The following is a 17,163-nucleotide window of genomic DNA, read 5'->3' on the forward strand; positions in this document are numbered from 1 at the left end:
GCTACAAGAAAAGCTGGAAGACAAAGGCGGATATGGATAGATGAAATTCAAAACAGAAGGAACTGGAAATATGCTGGAGAGGCCTTCATCCTGCAGTGGATTGAAAAGGGCTGATGATGATGATGATGATGGTGACACCACGTCTCTGATATCCCAAAAATATCTGCCTTTGATGTTCTGCGCAATACCTCAAATTCATCAAATTTATTTACCAAACTTCTAGAATTGGTGTATGTGCAAGTATACATGCACCTGTTCCTATTCTTAGCTACCCTAACACAACCCATGTGTTTACTTGTTCCGCAATGACTCCCAGCAGACTCTGAAATACCCTGCATCTTGTTTTCCAGGCTGCTGCTCATTGTAATAGAAGCAGTGCAAGAATCACTTTCACCTCTGCCAGTGGCTACTGTTAATCTATTAGTCTTTGTATCCCCCCCAAGCTAGCAGTTTTCCGACCCACTGCCTCTCAATAGCATCACCAAATATTCTTACACCCTTTCTATTTAAGTGTATTCCATCCCTGTAGAAGCAGTCTCTCCTGTTAACAAGTACAGACCAAGCTGAAAAAAATTGTACCCCTTGAGCCTTGCACAATCTTTCCAGAGCCAAATTGACCGACAAGGCTCTCATCATATACTCCCTCCTATCATGTCTGGGCAGAATTGCAGACACTTTCAAATTCAACCCTAATTCACTGCTTTTTTTCAACAGTGACCAGTACTTGTTAAGTAATTCTGCCGGTCTTCTGCTCTTAATATTTTTAGTGCCAACATGTACAACAATATGACCCTTTGTGCCCTTAAAAGATGATATCTGCTCTACGATGTCATCAACCTTTGCCGCTGGCAGACATACCCTGGTCCCTGTTCCACCTATTCTTTTTGCATAGCATGTTCCCCATTTCCCTGACAATAGAGTCACCAACAAATGCTAGTTGCTGTGGGACCAGCACATTCTGCCCTAGGGGTTGCCGCTGTGTTGCCTGATGATCAAGTGGAAGCTCTGGCATTGATGTGGGCAGCTGAGAGCTTGATGGGCCCCTCAATTTAGATGCTTTGAGGGCATCCGCCCTGACCTTCAAGCTCTCATATAGGCCCATAACAACGCTGAGTTGTCGCCTCATTTGCTCACACTCTTTACATCGCACGCACACAAAGACACTCCCCTTGGCAATATCATGTCCCATACCTTATTGCTCCACAAATATCAAGCAAGCAGTGCATATTAAAAGGCTGTGATTCAGAGGGCAACTGCCCCCCCCTCAGTTCTCCCCTTAGCCACAGCACTCCATTTAGCTTGAGCCTTTTGCTTTGCTGCTCTGGTCTGAATCATGATTCTGATTCAATTTCAATAAAATTTCAATTTCAGTACAAAATTATAACCCTACACTTGTATCCCTATGCAGTTGTACTATATATCTATATATATACAATCACTGGTTAAAGAAGCATTGCAGGATCATCTAGACATGACTACAGTAATAGTTAAGACACAGCATGGGTTTGCTAACGGGAGGTCTTGTCTGTCCAATTTTATTGGATACTATGATGTGGTCACAAAGGAACTGAATGCCAAAAATAATTTTGATATCATATAGTTGGATTTCAGGAAAGCTTTTGATACTGTTGCACATGGAACACTGCTGTACAAATTGGAGAAGCATGACATTAAGGGTGAGTTGCTACAATGGATAAAAGAATAGCTGAGTGGGAGAAGACAGAAACTTGTAATAAATTGACTCTTCTAATGTTGGACTAATGTTATAAGTGAAGTCCCTGAGGGTTTCGGTGTTGGGCCCATTGTTGTTTTGTATATTTATTAATGCTATTGATGAAGGTATATCAGGTTTAATGTCCAAGTTTGCAGATGATACAAAGGTTGGCAGGGTTGTTAATGACAGTAAAGACAGTATGACACTCCAACTGGATCTAGATAAGTTGGGAAAATGGGCTGAGAAGTGCAATTGAAGTTCAACATTAACAAATGCAAAGTACTGCATATGGATAGCAATAACCCAAGAGAAACATACCAACTGTGTGGTACGACACTCAGGGAAGTGGAAAGTGAAAAAGACTTGGGTGTAATTGTGCAGTCAAATATGAAGTTTGCTGAGCAGTGCAGATGGGCTGCCAGGGCAGGTCATGGAGTCTTGTCAATGATATATATAGGAATTTTGCTAGCAGGGACAGAGAGGTGATTAGCCAGTAATACAAGACAATGGTAAGGCCACACCTAGAATACTGTGTACAGGTCTGGAGGCCTAATTTCAGTAAGGATGTAGCGTTGCTAGAATGAGTACAAAGAAAGGCAACAAGATTGGTGAGGGGAACAAAGGGGTGATCTTACCAAGAAAGGCTTAAGTTCTGCAAATTGCAGTGCCTGGAGAGTAGGCACCTGCGAGGTGATCTGATTGATGAGCCTTGAATGCGTTGAGCAAGCTAAATGCTGATGGGATTCTTCCTCTTGCACAGACTAAGAACCTGAGTGGGGACAGTTTCAAATTGAGGAAAGATAGTTGTAGAATAAATGTGCGAAAATTTGCCTTTAGCCAGCAGGTAGTTTATTGGTGGAACAGGCTTCCATCTTTTGTTGTGGAAGCTAATAGCCTAAACAAATTTAAGGCTAAGCTGGACAGGCATTTAGAACGAATGGAGGGGTGAAATGGGAGGGTGTTTTTTTTTTTTTTTTTTTTTGGCTGATGTTGGATAAGCTTGCTTTCTTTCATCATATGCCTCTACTAATGCTAATGCTAACTTTTTTTCTTCATCATTTATTTCCTGAAAATTATAATCTACAAAAATTGAGGTTTTTTTAATTCTTCTTAACCTTCAATCCACACAAGGTACTGTAGGTTTTAATACCTTTCGTGTTTGGAAGTTTGCATAAAAAAAAAATTTAGTGGTGGAAGGGAGAGAGAGATTCAATACATATTGTCCATTAGAACTAATAAATGGTTCTTTAGCACTATATATAGGATGAGCATGTTGGTTAAAATTTGAGATAGATAACATACTATTTAATTCAAAAACAGCTTTATCAATCAAAATAGTTTCCAATAATGTTAAATTAATATATCTAATTTTTATTAATGTTACTTAAGTTGTGTTTCTAAAGTTGCATAATTAAATGTTTTTAATGTAATGCCATTAAAATCTTCCGATTTGATTGTGATTTCTAAAATATTTTTATGTTTATAATATTTTATTATTAGCAATGACCACATGGTGCAAGGAAGCCTATGGCTTATGCTGTAACAGCCAAAAAAATAATAATAAAAAAAATAAATAAATAAAATAAAATAAATCATAATAATAAGAAGAAAATTAAAAAAATAAAATAATTAATAAGAGAAAAGGAAATAAACAACCTATGCATTTCCCTCCTCTCATAGCTAATTATCCAGCTGAACTTTGAATTTCCCCAAACTGTCAGCCTCTACCACCCATGTAGGTAACTTATTCCTGTAATTTATAACTTGCTGGCTAAAATAAAACTTCCTGCAATCCAGCTTAAACTCCCCCCCAGTAAATTTAAATTATAGCTTCTAGTTCTAGAATCATTTATAACCATGAAAATTTCATTCTCATTCAGTTTACTTATGCCTCTCAGAGCCTTAAACACCTCAATCAAGTCTCCTCTAAGGTGCCTAGGTCCAAGCTCTGCAACCCGCATATTCAAAGTCTTTTCTCATATGGATGCTCTTTTGCCAATCTCACCAGGTCTTTTGGCCCTTTCAAGAAGAACAATGTCTTTCTTTAGCTGCGGTCTCCATACAGTATTCCAAGTGTGGTCTAATAGCCTTATATAATGAGATTATGATGTCCTTCTCTCTACAAGCAATTGTTCGATAAATCATCAATAGAACACCATGGGCATTCCTTGCAACCTGTCTACAATACTTGAAGAACTTCATGTCTGAATGTAAAGCCTACTGGCTTTAGTTCAATTCCACCAAGTGTATAAGCTTTTTTGGGGTTTACTATTCCCTAGGTGTAATTTTACATGTAACTTTACATGTTGCTGGATTAAAGCATAGCTGCCATTTTTCTGACTATCCCTGAAGTCTGTGATTATTAACTACTCTACCAATCATTACATTATCTGCAAATTTAGCCATCACACCCTCTCTCCCTTCATTGATGTCATTTATGAAAATCAAAAATAAACAGTGGTCCTAATACTGATCCGTAGGGAACCCCACTTCTTACATCAACCTAATCTGAGGAATAAGCATTTATTGCACCCTCTGCCTCCTGCCATGAAGCCATCCATCTAAAGATTTTCCATGTGATTCCAACCTGTTCCAACTTATAAAGTAATCACTCATGTGGGACTGTGTCAAATGCTTTGCTGAAATCCAAATAAACAACATTGAAATTATTCCCTAAGTCCAGCTCTTTAGTGACCCTGTAAAAATAGCTAACCAGATTAGTTAAACATTTTCCCTATACAAAACCATGCTGAGTATCCTTTAGAATTCCATTTCTATCTAAATGATCCTGAATTAATTGTCTCCACGATTTTCCCTATTACTGAAGTTAGACTGACTGGCCAGTAATTTCCCACTTCACCCTTAGAACCGCCCTTATTTATTGGAGATACATTGGCAGTTTTCCAATTCAACGGAATTACTCCCGAGTCCGGTGATGCTCTCATAATTAGCCTCAATGCACTCACTTGCCACCTCCCTTAAGATTATAGGGTATATGCCAACAACCCCAGGAGCCTTACTGGCCTGTAGGCTCGAAATCTTTTTCATTAAATAAACATTTGAAATTTCAACATCACATCATAATTACATTTCTCTCAACTTCACTCTCATAATTTCTCATTAGCTCAAAGGGTTTTTCTTCTGTAAATATCGATGCAAAGTAACTGTTGAGTTCATTTGCAACTTCAGCTGGATTATCTAATACTATCCCATGCCCATGCCCATTACATAAGGGTCCAATCTGGTTTGTCCTTCTCTTCTTTGCATTTATATAAATATGAATTTCTTATCCCCGCTTCTTGCCAGCGATTTCTCATAATGTGCTTTTGCCAGCCTAACCTTTTCTGTGGCACTATTACAGATCAATTTGTAGCCATTATAGGCTTCGGTACTTTTTATTGCTCTGGAACGTTTCCATGCTGTCTTTTTCTGCTCAAGTAATCTGGCAACTTCCTTATTCAGCCAACTTGGAATCTTCCTCATGGAGTATTTTTTAATGGTATATAAGCATTCAAGACTTCTGTGATTAATGTTTTAAAGGTATACCATAATTCAATTGTATTCGCCCTCTGTGAGATATCTACCCAGTTAATAGAGGCCATGTAGCACCTTAAGCCGACATAATTTCCTCTCCTGAAATTATAACCCATTCCTTTGCCTTTAACTACTGCTACCTCTCTCTCTCTCTCTTCATTGTCCATCATAGAACTCCATGATCACTTTCCTTAGTACTTTCCCTGACATGTGGATACAAATAACAATCATCTAGTTGATTTAAAAATTTTGTCCCCCATGGAGTTTCCTTCCCATTTGCTCCAATCAATTAGAGGCACATTAAAATCACCTATAATAAGACATTCACACTTACTTGCCCATTCCATTTGCACTTAGAGGCTCTCATCATAATCTTCACAATCACCTGGTCTGTAGATTACTTCCACTCTCATTATACCTCTGCTTCCAACTATCTCACACCATACAAATTCTATACTAGCATGTGAAATGTCTGAATCTGGGAAAGCTTTTGTCGTGCTTGGGCTGCTTTTGATAAGAAGTGTGACCCCACCACTTCTATCTTCCCTATCCTTCCTAAATACGTTATACATACTGTACTGAAACTCATCATCCTCTAGATCCGGGTGGCACCACTTTTCTGTAAGCCCTATTATGTCAGTGTTACTTGTCCTAACCAGCAGTTTGAATTCACTCATTTTATTGACAACACTTCTGACATTACTGTATAAACAATTAATTTTGCATGCTTATATGTTTCAAATTATAGGAAGACCTACAAGCAAGCTTTGAAAAAATGAAAGTTAAACTAGAAAAAGAAACAGTAGGCCACTTGGAAGCAAATCAGAAAATTTCAGAGCTGGAATATCGCATTCGAGAGCTCACCCAAATGGTAAGTTGAGTTATAAATAGAAGATTTTTATAGGAAAATACTGAATTTTCATGAAGTGAAAAGTTTCTTTGATTACATTTAAACCACGTTTTACCCAATATTCACAAAGAATGCATTGCATTTGAAATGAAAAAAAATAAATTAATTAAAAAACAAAACAAATAGACTTTTGGAACAGTCCCTTGCCATACATGAGCCTGTCTCACCAGTTTTGAGCAAAGATGAATTTACTTTTGCATACCTTCCTACAATTTGAAAAGAAATTGGCCTAAGTTGTGGTGAGTCACCTTCCACTATGCTTCATCTGTTGACAAAATAAAAATTGGCATGTGCACTCCACCTTGTCCCTGATATCTTGCCATCTCTCACAAGCATACAGCAAAGGCACAGCAGCTAATGTCTTTGTCACTCATGCTTATGTTTCCATTTTGGGCATTATTGTTTTTGTATTGCTTTACTATAAAAGTTTATCACATACAGAATACATAATAATGGATGCTAAACTGTGGTAGTGATTAGTATTCACTATCACTGATTTTCCTCACCATTTCAATTAAATTGTGAGGAATATTAATATTGATCCTCAAAAATCCAGGATTTAAATATATCTGGGGCATGTTAAATATTTTTCTGAGGGTAGTCGACTGTACAGAGTCAGAGTGAAAATAGGCTGGCTGGACTTAAAACAAGGACCACAGATGCAAAATTTATGCATTATGGTCCATTAATAATTTTGAAATATAATTTTTTTATATTTTACATTCTGTGTCATGTATGTCATTTTTACTCTGTATTTGCAGCATATAAAATCATTCATACTGTGAGATATTCAATACTACTTCACAGTATAGTACTTAATAGTTCAGTAGTATGTATTTAGCTTTTATGGTGATTCAATTGCTGAAATAATATCACACTATTTATACCTTATATCAAAAATTACTGTAAAATCACAACACCCATACCAGAAATAGCATTTGAATCCTCAATTCGAATCACAATACACACTGGACCAATCCAGGTGGAGTGGGCTAACATTCTGGCTTAAGGCTATCATTTTGTACAGGATATAGAGATCAGGGGTTTGTTTTTTAGTCTATGAGGCTATATAATAAACAATTATACAGAGAAATACAGGGTATCCCAGAAGTCTGGAATCATAAGGAAAAATAACTAATTCATATATTCTCATCCTTGCAACTCCAAGATGTCTCTGAGTAAGGAAGAATGAGTCCAGATAATTCTCCTTGTAGGAAATTGGAGTCATAGAGGTTGCCACAGAATTTAACCGACTATGTCCAGATTGCAAACCAATAACATAGAGCTGTGACAGCAAACTTGTTGCAAAGTTTAGGAAAGCAGTATCCATAGAGGTTAAACCCACAGTAGTGGATAAATGGTGGGTGGATAAATGGTGGATGGATAAAACCATCAGTTGTGGCTCTTCAAAAAAGGCCACAACTCATGACATGGTCACTGCCATCCTTGCTCATTTATGCAAAAGTCTCAAAAAGTCTCTTCGATTTGACGATTGTCCTCTCAGATATGAATGCTGAAAAGCAGCATTCAATGCATCCTTAAATCTAACAAATAGCATCCATATGAACTTCAGATCTTGTAGTGGCGTCTCCGTAGCCAGGTGGGAAGGAGCAGCAGTGCGTACCACACGCTTCTTGATTAAACCGGGGTTCGAGCCCGTCACCACCAAATATGGAGGATGCGGAAAGGTCAAGGAATGACCACCGCATATTCCGGAGCAATATGGCCTTAGTTGCTAATGCTCCTAAAAACCAAACAACAACAACAACAACAAGATCTTGTAGTGGGAAGATGATCTGGACTGATGGGTGTAATTTTATAAATGAGCTAGAGAACAATAAGCTCAAAATGCAAATTTTGCATCCACAATTCTGTTTAGTGATAAGGCTGTTTTTTATGGAAATGGTGAAGTAAATCGACAGAACAGTTGCTACTGGTCTCAGAACAATCCTCACTGGTTTACTCTTTCAATAGAACAAGGTGCTGCCCACGTAATGGTATGGACTGGGATGTGCAAAGACCACATCATTGGTCCCTTCTTTCATCAAGGAAATATCACTGCAGATGCCTATTTACGTATGCTCAACAAGGAAGCATTCCGTGGTGTCTTGAACGAGGATGGAGATTTTCTGACCTGGTTCCAGCAACATGGTGCGCCTGCGCATCCATGTAAGAGAGTTTCTGAACCAACAATTTCCTAGTAATTGGATAAGATGTCAAAGGCCTGTGAAATGGTCAGCAAGAAGCCTGGATTTCACACCACTATATTTTTTTCTCTGGGGCCACTTGAAGGTGTTGGTGTAAGAGAAAATTCAGTGTGTTGAACATTTGTGGCATGCATTATTGACACATGCAACCATTACACTCCTGACCTCATTCACCATGTGCTTGCTGACTGGGTATATATTGTGTGGATTTGTGTGTCAGAAACAACGATGGACACATTGAGCACTTTATGTGAATAAAAGAGTTTATATAGCCATTTTTTATTTTTCCCTATGATTCCAGACTTATTGCATACCCTGTAGAGTGGCCAGTTAATCAGAATGTCTTATAATGGGGATTTTAACTTTCCAGATATTGACTGGTTTGGTCATTCATACACTAGCAAGACTTTTTTGATGGATTTATTGGATGACTGTTTTCCATACCACTAGAGAGCCAAGAAAAGAAAGCAGTATTCTTGATGTGATTATAAGCAGCAATTTTTCATGTAACAATAATCTGCAGGTAAAAGACCCACTTGGTGACAGTGATCATAGTGTATTGATGTGGAATTTACTTAAAGACATAACTACTATCAAGGGTAAGGGAAAGAAATTTTGCTTTTGTAAGTGTGACCACAGTAGTCTCAGACAGTTTTTAAATTCTGTGCAGTGGACCAACCGATGATGTTATTAACAGCAAATTCTAAATGGGAAGCATTCGGGGTAGTAACCCATTCCAACCAACTAAGAAATAACTTTCATTTCAACTAAAAATACTATTCAAGGCTTGGACCTAAATGGACATCAGATGAACAGAGATAAGACTTATAGCAATGAAGAAAAATCCATGGGATGCATATAAATTATCAAGTAAATAGAAGCCTATGGTAGATATAAACTAGTCTGTAATCAAGTCATAAATGAGGTTAGGAAAGCAAAAGCAGATTACGAGAAGTTTCTGTAAAGAATGCAAAGACTTCTGTGCTTATATTAACAGCACCAGACCATGAGCCAACAACACAGAGCTGTGTTACCAAACTTGTTGCAAAGTTTAGGAAAACAGGATCCATTGAGATCCATCCAATCATATTTAAAGGAGGGAGCAATAGAGGTAAGCAAACCTTTAGCCATGATTATGAGAGCCTCCTTGGTTTCCCTATAAACTAGAGATGTGTGAATGTATCCCCAATTCAAAAAGGTAGATCAAAGGATGAGATGTGTAATTACAGAACAGTTAGCTTGACTTAGTTCCAATTAAAATAATAGAGTCACTGGTTAAAGAAGCAATGCACGATTAAACTGTATCATCTGAACTGGAGTGAACTCATACTGCAGTCACAGCAAGAATTTATTAAGGGCTAATCTTGTCTGACCAATCTGATTGAATACTATGACACAGTAGAAGGGGAACTGGACGCAAAAAATAATTTTAATATCATATATTTAGATTTCAGAAAAAAAAATTTGATACCATTGCACATAAAAGACTGCTATACAAATTGGAGCAGTATAGCATTAAGGACAAGATACTGCTATGGATAAAGGGATGATTGAGCGGGAGAAACACAGAGTGATTATCAATGGGCATTGCACTTTGTTCACTAATTTTATCAGAAGAGTTCCCCAGGGTTTAGCTGGAGAACTCTTCTGAATCTAGTATTGGGCCTAGTGTTGTTTTCTGAATTTATTGATGATATTGAAGAAGGCATGTCAGGGTTAATGTTCGGTTCCCAATAATATGAAGGTTTCAAAGTCACAGTAATAAAGTATGCTACCACAACAAGATCTAGAAAAATTAGGCAGATTGGCTGAGGTGACAACTGAAGTTTAATGAGGTTTCCATAGCCGAGTGGTCAGAAGTGGGAATGCAGTAACACACGATCCTTGAGTAGACAGGGGTTCAAGCCCCTGACTGCTAAATACGGTCGATCTGCCAACCCGCACTGGACTAGTGTGGCAGATTATGGTCCATTTCCCTCAATATGAATTGTTGATGAGGCTTCCATCCTGCAGTGGGTTGACAATGGCTGCAGTTTACCTTTTACCTTTATTGACAAATCCAAGGCACTTTATATGGATATCAGTAATCCCAGATTAATGTACCAAATATGTGTTATAACACTCAGGAAGTGTAGAATGAAATGAAATGTACCTGTGGTTGATTGTGCTGTCAGATATGAAATTCTCTGGGCATTGCAGATAGGCTGCCAGGACAGCTCGTGGGGTTTTGTCAGTGATATATACACCGGAATCTTTCTAGCAGTGATAAGGAGATGATTATCCCATTGTATAAAACAATGAGTTAAGATACATCTTGAGCACTGCATATAGGTCTGGAAGCCTATATGCAGTGCTCAGAATATTTACTGATGCTATCGAGGCAGTGTTAGGTGGGTCGGAAAACTGCTAGATTGGGAGGGAGACAAAGATGAATAGATTAACAGTAGCCACTGGCAGGGGTGAAAGAGATTCTTGCACTGCTTCTATTGGAATGAGCAGAAGCCTGAAAAACAAGATGCAGGATATTTCAGAGACTGCTGTACAAGTAAACACATGGGTTGTGATAGGGTAGCTAAGAATAGAAATAGGTGCATGTATACTTGCATGTACACCAATGCTAGGAGTTTAGTAAATAAATTCGATGAATTTGAGGTATTTCTCAAAACATCAAAGGCAGATATTGTGGGGATTTCAGAGACGTGGTGTCACACAGATATAAGGAATGCAGAACTGGAATTTGGGGAGTACAACGTCTACAGAAAGGATAGACTAGATAGGTAGGGAGGAGGGGTTATGCTATTAGTTAAGAAATACATAAAATCCAAGGAAGTGAAGCCAGTGGACATCGCTGGACAGTGCAGTGTCGAGTCAGTTTGGTGTTACATAAGCATTGGGAGATCAAAATTGAGAGTAGGAGTGTGCTATAGGCCTAATGACTCTGATGAGTATAATAAGAAACTGTACAGGGAAATAGAGTGGGCCAGAAAATCAGAGAGTCTTGTAATGGGAGATTTTAATTTCCCAGATATTGACTGGAATTTGGGGGCTGGTCACTCACACACAAGCAAGGCTTTTGTTGATTTATTCGATGATTGTTTTCTACATCAGCATGTTCGGGAGGCAACTAGAGGGAGGAAGACTCTTGATTTGATTATCAGCAGTGATTCTTCATGCATTAAAAATCTGCAGATAAATGAACCACTAGCATTAGCATTAGTATTAGTAGAGGCATTTGATGCAAGAAAGCAAGCTTATGAAGCATCAGCCAAAAAAAAAAAAAATAAATAAAAAAAAAAATAAAAAAAAACCACTTCCATGGTTTCTTTTTTTAGAAACCACTAGGTGGCAGTGATCACAGTGTGCTGAAGTGGGATTTACTCAAAGAGGTAACTATCATTAGGGGTAAAGGGAAGGGTTATTGCTTTCGTAAAGGCGACTACGATGGACTGAGACAGTATTTAAATTCTATACAGTGGGACCATCTGATGATGTTACCAACAGCAAATCCAAAATGGGAAGCATTCAAAGAACTTATCTTGGAAGCTACTAGGCTTTACATACCAACTAAGAAATATTGTTCAAGGTTTAGGCCTAAATGGATGTCAGATGAACTGGTGAGGCATATGGCAGAGAATAAACATGCATGGGATACATACAAATTAACACATGACACAGAAGCCTATGATAGATACAAGTTGATCTGTAACCAAGTTACAAAGGAGGTTAGGCAGGCGAAGGCAGATTACGAGAAATCTTTGGCAAGGGATGCAAAGAAAAACAGCAAAGAGTTCTTTACTTATGTGCAAAGAAAAACAGCAAAGAGTTCTTTACTTATGTAAACTCTAGAAGGAAGGGGATGAATCAGATTGGTCCACTTGATATCGATGGGTCAACTGTTGATGATTCTGCTCAGGTAGCTAACAAACTAAATGAATATTTTGCATCGACATTCACACATGAGGAGTTATTTAGCGAGGGGAAAGCCAGAGGTGTATTCAACTCTAGCAGTAAGCTAGAGAATCTTGTAATAACTGAGAGTAAAGTGGAGGAGAAATTGTTGAAGATAAACACAAGAAAGGCACCCGGGGTGGATGGGATCTATCCAGTTATATTAAAAGAGGCAGCAGAGGAAGTAAGCAAACCATTAGCCATAATTATGAGAGCTTCCTTGGACTCAGGGGAGGTACCCACAGACTGGAGAAGTGCAAATGTGACCCCAATTCACAAAGGAGGATCAAAGGCTGACACACGTAATTATAGACCTGTGAGTTCAACTTCTGTTCCAGGAAAATTAATGGAGGCACTGGTTAAAGAAGCACTGCAGGATCTTTTAGACAAGACTTCAGTTATAGCTCAGACACAGCATGGTTTTGTTAAGGGGAAGTCTTGCCTGACCAACTTGATTGGATACTATGATGCAGTCACAAAAGAACTGGATGCAGGGAATAACTTTGATATTATATACTTGGATCTTAGAAAGGCTTTTGATACTGTTGCACATGGAAGACTGCTGCACAAATTGGAGCAGTGTGATATTGGAGGCAAATTGCTGCTGTGGATAAAGGGGTGGCTGAGGGGGAGAAGACAGAGAGTGGTAATCAATGGACACTGCTCATCGTGGACTAATGTAATTAGTGGAGTCCCTCAGGGCTCAGTGTTGGGTCCATTATTGTTTTCTGTATTCATAAATGATATTGATGATGGTATATCAAGCTTAATGTCGAAGTTTGCAGACGATACAAAGGTAGGCAGGGTTGTCAAGGACACTACTGACACTATGCTGCTGCAACAGGATCTGGAAAGGTTGAGCAGATGGGCTGAGAGGTGGCAAATGAAGTTTAACATTGACAAATGTAAAGTACTACATATGGAAAACAGCAACCCCAGAGCAACGTATCAACTCTGTGGTACTACACTGACAGTGGTAGAGAATGAAAGGGACCTGGGGGTGGTTGTGCAGGCAGATATGAAGTTCTCTGAGCACTGCAAACGGGCTGCAAGAGTAGCTCATGGTGTATTATTGTCAATGATATACAAGAGGTTTTCTAGCAGGGATAAGGAGGTGATTATTCCCTTGTATAAGGAAATGGTCAGGCCACACCTAGAGTACTGTGTACGGGTCTGGAGGCCTCATTTCAAGAAGGATGTAGAGATGCTGGAACGAGTACAGAGAAGGGCAACAAGATTAGTGAATGGAACAAAGGGATGCTCTTACGAAGATTAAAGCTGTTACCCCTGTGCTCCTTTCCAACAAAAACATCAGTTTTTTTAGGGGCCCTCCCTGAGGGGGATGGTCCCTAAAACTTGCTGATACTTCCTGACTCACCTCTTTGTGGTTGTGGACAAGCAATGGTTTTCCAAGGGCCCACAGCTAAGAGGCCAGATGAACAACAGATCAACATATCCAACACAATGCAGACCACAGATTAACACACTATCTGCCCTTCACAGAATTTGTATTGCATCACAAAAGTACACGCTATACAAAAGTACACAAAGTTAGAGAAGGTCCCTGGTGCTGCTTGATCTGAAACACTAAACATTAAACTACACATGAAGAGACCTAATTTCAAACTGGGGAAGGATAGTTGGGATAAATGTGCAGAAATTTGCCTTCAGCCAGCCAATGGTTGATTGTTTTAAGAAATTCCCATCATGTTTTGTAGAGATGAGCAGTTTGAATAAATTCAAGGAAGAATGGACGTACTTTTAGAGTGGATGAATAGGTGATATGAAAGTGGGGTCTTTTTTATTTTTATTTTTTTTGGCTGACTTACTTGAGCTTACTATCTTGAATCATTTGCCACTATTAATACTAATACCATTACTAAAAGGAAATTCTTTCTCTTTTCTATCTTGACAGCAAGAAAGATGCATTTGCTAATGATTTTTTTCACCACCAAATAGAAGGTAAAGTATCCAAGAAGATGCAATGGTTTATTTCTCTAAATGCACCATAAAAATGGTATGATATGTACCATGGTTGATGCCAGCAATACATAAAGTCTCTCACAAGTCATATTTCAATTCTCTTGCAACAGTTCCTGGATTTTTTTCAATAATTCCATTAGCTTGTGGTAGATAGAGACCTTCTAGATCAGAGTTTGTTTTAAACATTGGATTCACCCATGAGAAAATGATGTTTCCTGTGAGAAATTAGAGATTTATCAAATGTTCCCTGTTTCTCCTTGTGGTGATCACCATGTCGCATGATTTCACATAGTTATATCCTACAACTGAGAAAGTGATATCAATGAGCTTGGCTGTGTACATTCTATAATGTTCAGCAAATAAATTGCTATATAAACACAGTTTATATAGCAATTTATTTATATTGAAAATAAATTTTCATAATTTTAATAATTATGAAACTTTAATAATATTCAATATTAAAGAAATATTGAAAATATAACTTATTGACCCTGTCATATGTACGAGGGGCGTTCAAAAAATAAATTTTTTGTGCAATTATACCATCTCTTAGTATAACTGCACAAGAAATTTGGCACCTACACAGAATGGAGTTCATATTGCGCACTCCCTGGTAGGTGAGTTTCGTCGACGTAGCAGTAACAGTTGTGTAGGAGCAAGCGTTCATAATGGCATGTCAGCTAGAATGTTACTCCAAGTTTGAGGTATGTGAAACAGTACGATTTTTGTGGATGAAACATCTGAATTGTTCTGAGATTCATCGTGAAATAATGGCAGTGTATGGAGGAAATGCAATGTCGCATCCAGCCATAGTGAAGTGGTGCCAGCATTTTTAAAGTGGTCGCACAGAATTGATGGATGCTGATCGAAAAGGAAGGCCATCAAATCAACCACTGCAGACAATGTGATGCAGGATGATGAAATGATTTGCAATAATCGAACTCCTCGCTTTGGTTGAGTGGAGTATACCACTTGCCTTTCCTTATGACCTGGTGGAGTGCTGCTGTCATTTTCTGGAAGTCATACTTCAGGTTAGCTATCACTGTCTTCTGTTGCTTGATGAGGTCTATCAGGTGCCTTCCTCCTCCCATTCAAGCTTGTCAGTCTCTCCATGGCTGATTTTGGGTGGGGTTGGTGGCTCTTGGTCATGATATCCTCCAGCTTGGTGTTAGTCGAATCTGTAATCCTGAAGGATTATGTTAGCACTGGAACTGCATAGGTGTTTATGACTTTAACTGTGTTCCCCCTTCAGCTTTGCTTTGAGCACATTTCTGAGTCGCTGATGGTATTTTTCAGTCAGGTAAGATTTGATCTCCTTGTGCTCTAACACCTTAACCTTTATCATCCCCAGGTATTTGTAGGTCTCTCCCCCTGTAATGGCTTTGATCTCTTTACCAGTCTGTAGCTGGTAGTTTCAGCTGACTAATATCCCCTGACGTAATCCGTGGGTCTTGCATTTGTCTAGACCAAATTCCATCCTAATATCATTGCTGAATTGTTCGGTGATCCCAAATAGTTGCTGAAGTTGTTTTTGGGTTGCTGCGTAGTGCTTGATGTCATCCATGTACATCAGTTGGGAGAGGGTGTACAGGTTTTTCCTTCCTTCTTTGAAGTTATATCCATACTTGCTGTTGTTGAGCATGGTGGACAGCATGTTGAGGGCTAGACAGAACTAGTGGGCTCAGAGCATCTCCTTGAAAGGTTTCTCTTCTGATGGGGATTGGTCTGGTTGTAATGTTCTCGCCCTTAATGGAAGTACTCCATTTCGCTATCATTGAACCTCTTCATTTCGCTATCATTGCACCTCAGATCTTCAGCATCTCTATTAGATAGCTATAAGGCATGGTGTTGAAGACATTGTGGTAATCAATGTAGGCTGTGTACAGGTTGCGGCATGTCTAGTAGGCTTGCTCTATAACCATAGATTCTGCTATAACTGTGGAATCTATGGTTAACTGCTCCTTGCATACTTTCTGACATTCAGCCATTATGTTCTGGCTCTCCAAGTGGTCTGATATCTTCTTGGTTATGCAGCTGGTCAGGATCTTGTACATCATTAGGAGACAGGTAATTGGCCAGCATTTAGCATTAGCATTACCATTAGCATTAGAAGAGGCATTTGATGCAAGAAAGCAAGCTTATGCAGCATCAGCCAAAAAAAAAAAAAAAAAAAAAAAAAACCCACTTCCACTTCACCCCTCTGTATGTTCAAAATACCTGTCCAGCTGAGCCTTAAACTTATTTAGGCTATCAACCTCCACCACAAGGGATGGAAGTCTGTTCCACCAACCAACCACCCGCTGGCTAAAGGCAAATTTCCGCACGTCTGTCCTACATCTGTCTTTCCTCAATTTGAATTTATTCCCTCTCAGGTGATTTTTCTGAGCTAGAGGAAGAATCCCATCAGCATTGAGCATGCTTAAACCATTCAAGGCTTTATACACCTCTATCAGATCACCTCACTGGTGCCTAGTCTCCAGACACTGTAATTTGCAAAACTTAAGCCTTTCTTCGTAAGAGCACCCCTTTGTTCCATTCACTAATCTTGTTGCCCTTCTCTGTACTCGTTCCAGCAGCTCTACATCCTTCTTGAAATGAGGCCTCCAGACCTGTATACAGTACTCTAGGTGTGGCCTGACCATTGCCTTATACAATGGAATAATCACCTCCTTATCCCTGCTGGAAAAATTCCTGTATATCATTGACAATACTCCATGAGCTAGTCTTGCAGCCCGTCTGCACTGCTCAGAGAACTTCATATCTGCCTGCACAACCACCCCCAAGTCCCTTTCATTCTCTACCACTGTCAGTGTAGTACCACAGAGTTGATACGTTGCTCTGGGGTTGCTGTTTCCCATGTGTAGTAC

The 17,163-nt window shown here is 39.0% G+C and overlaps 1 protein-coding gene across 3 annotated transcripts in view; it reads left to right on the plus strand.

The window, feature by feature from the left end:
• The window catches only part of LOC150084557 (disheveled-associated activator of morphogenesis 2-like), a 575,048-nt gene that overhangs the window by 391,959 nt on the left and 165,926 nt on the right, over positions 1-17,163 (plus strand). For all 3 annotated transcript variants that reach the window (XM_090375315.1, XM_090375314.1, XM_090375316.1), the window contains exon 13: positions 5,997-6,119. In XM_090375315.1, the coding sequence (XP_090231441.1) occupies positions 5,997-6,119 (123 nt within the window). The remainder of the gene's footprint in view (positions 1-5,996; positions 6,120-17,163) is intronic.

The sequence above is a fragment of the Mastigoproctus giganteus genome, chromosome 6 (assembly GCF_048544385.1).
Source record: "Mastigoproctus giganteus isolate SK-2022 chromosome 6, ASM4854438v1, whole genome shotgun sequence".
Taxonomy (NCBI): domain Eukaryota; kingdom Metazoa; phylum Arthropoda; class Arachnida; order Uropygi; family Thelyphonidae; genus Mastigoproctus; species Mastigoproctus giganteus.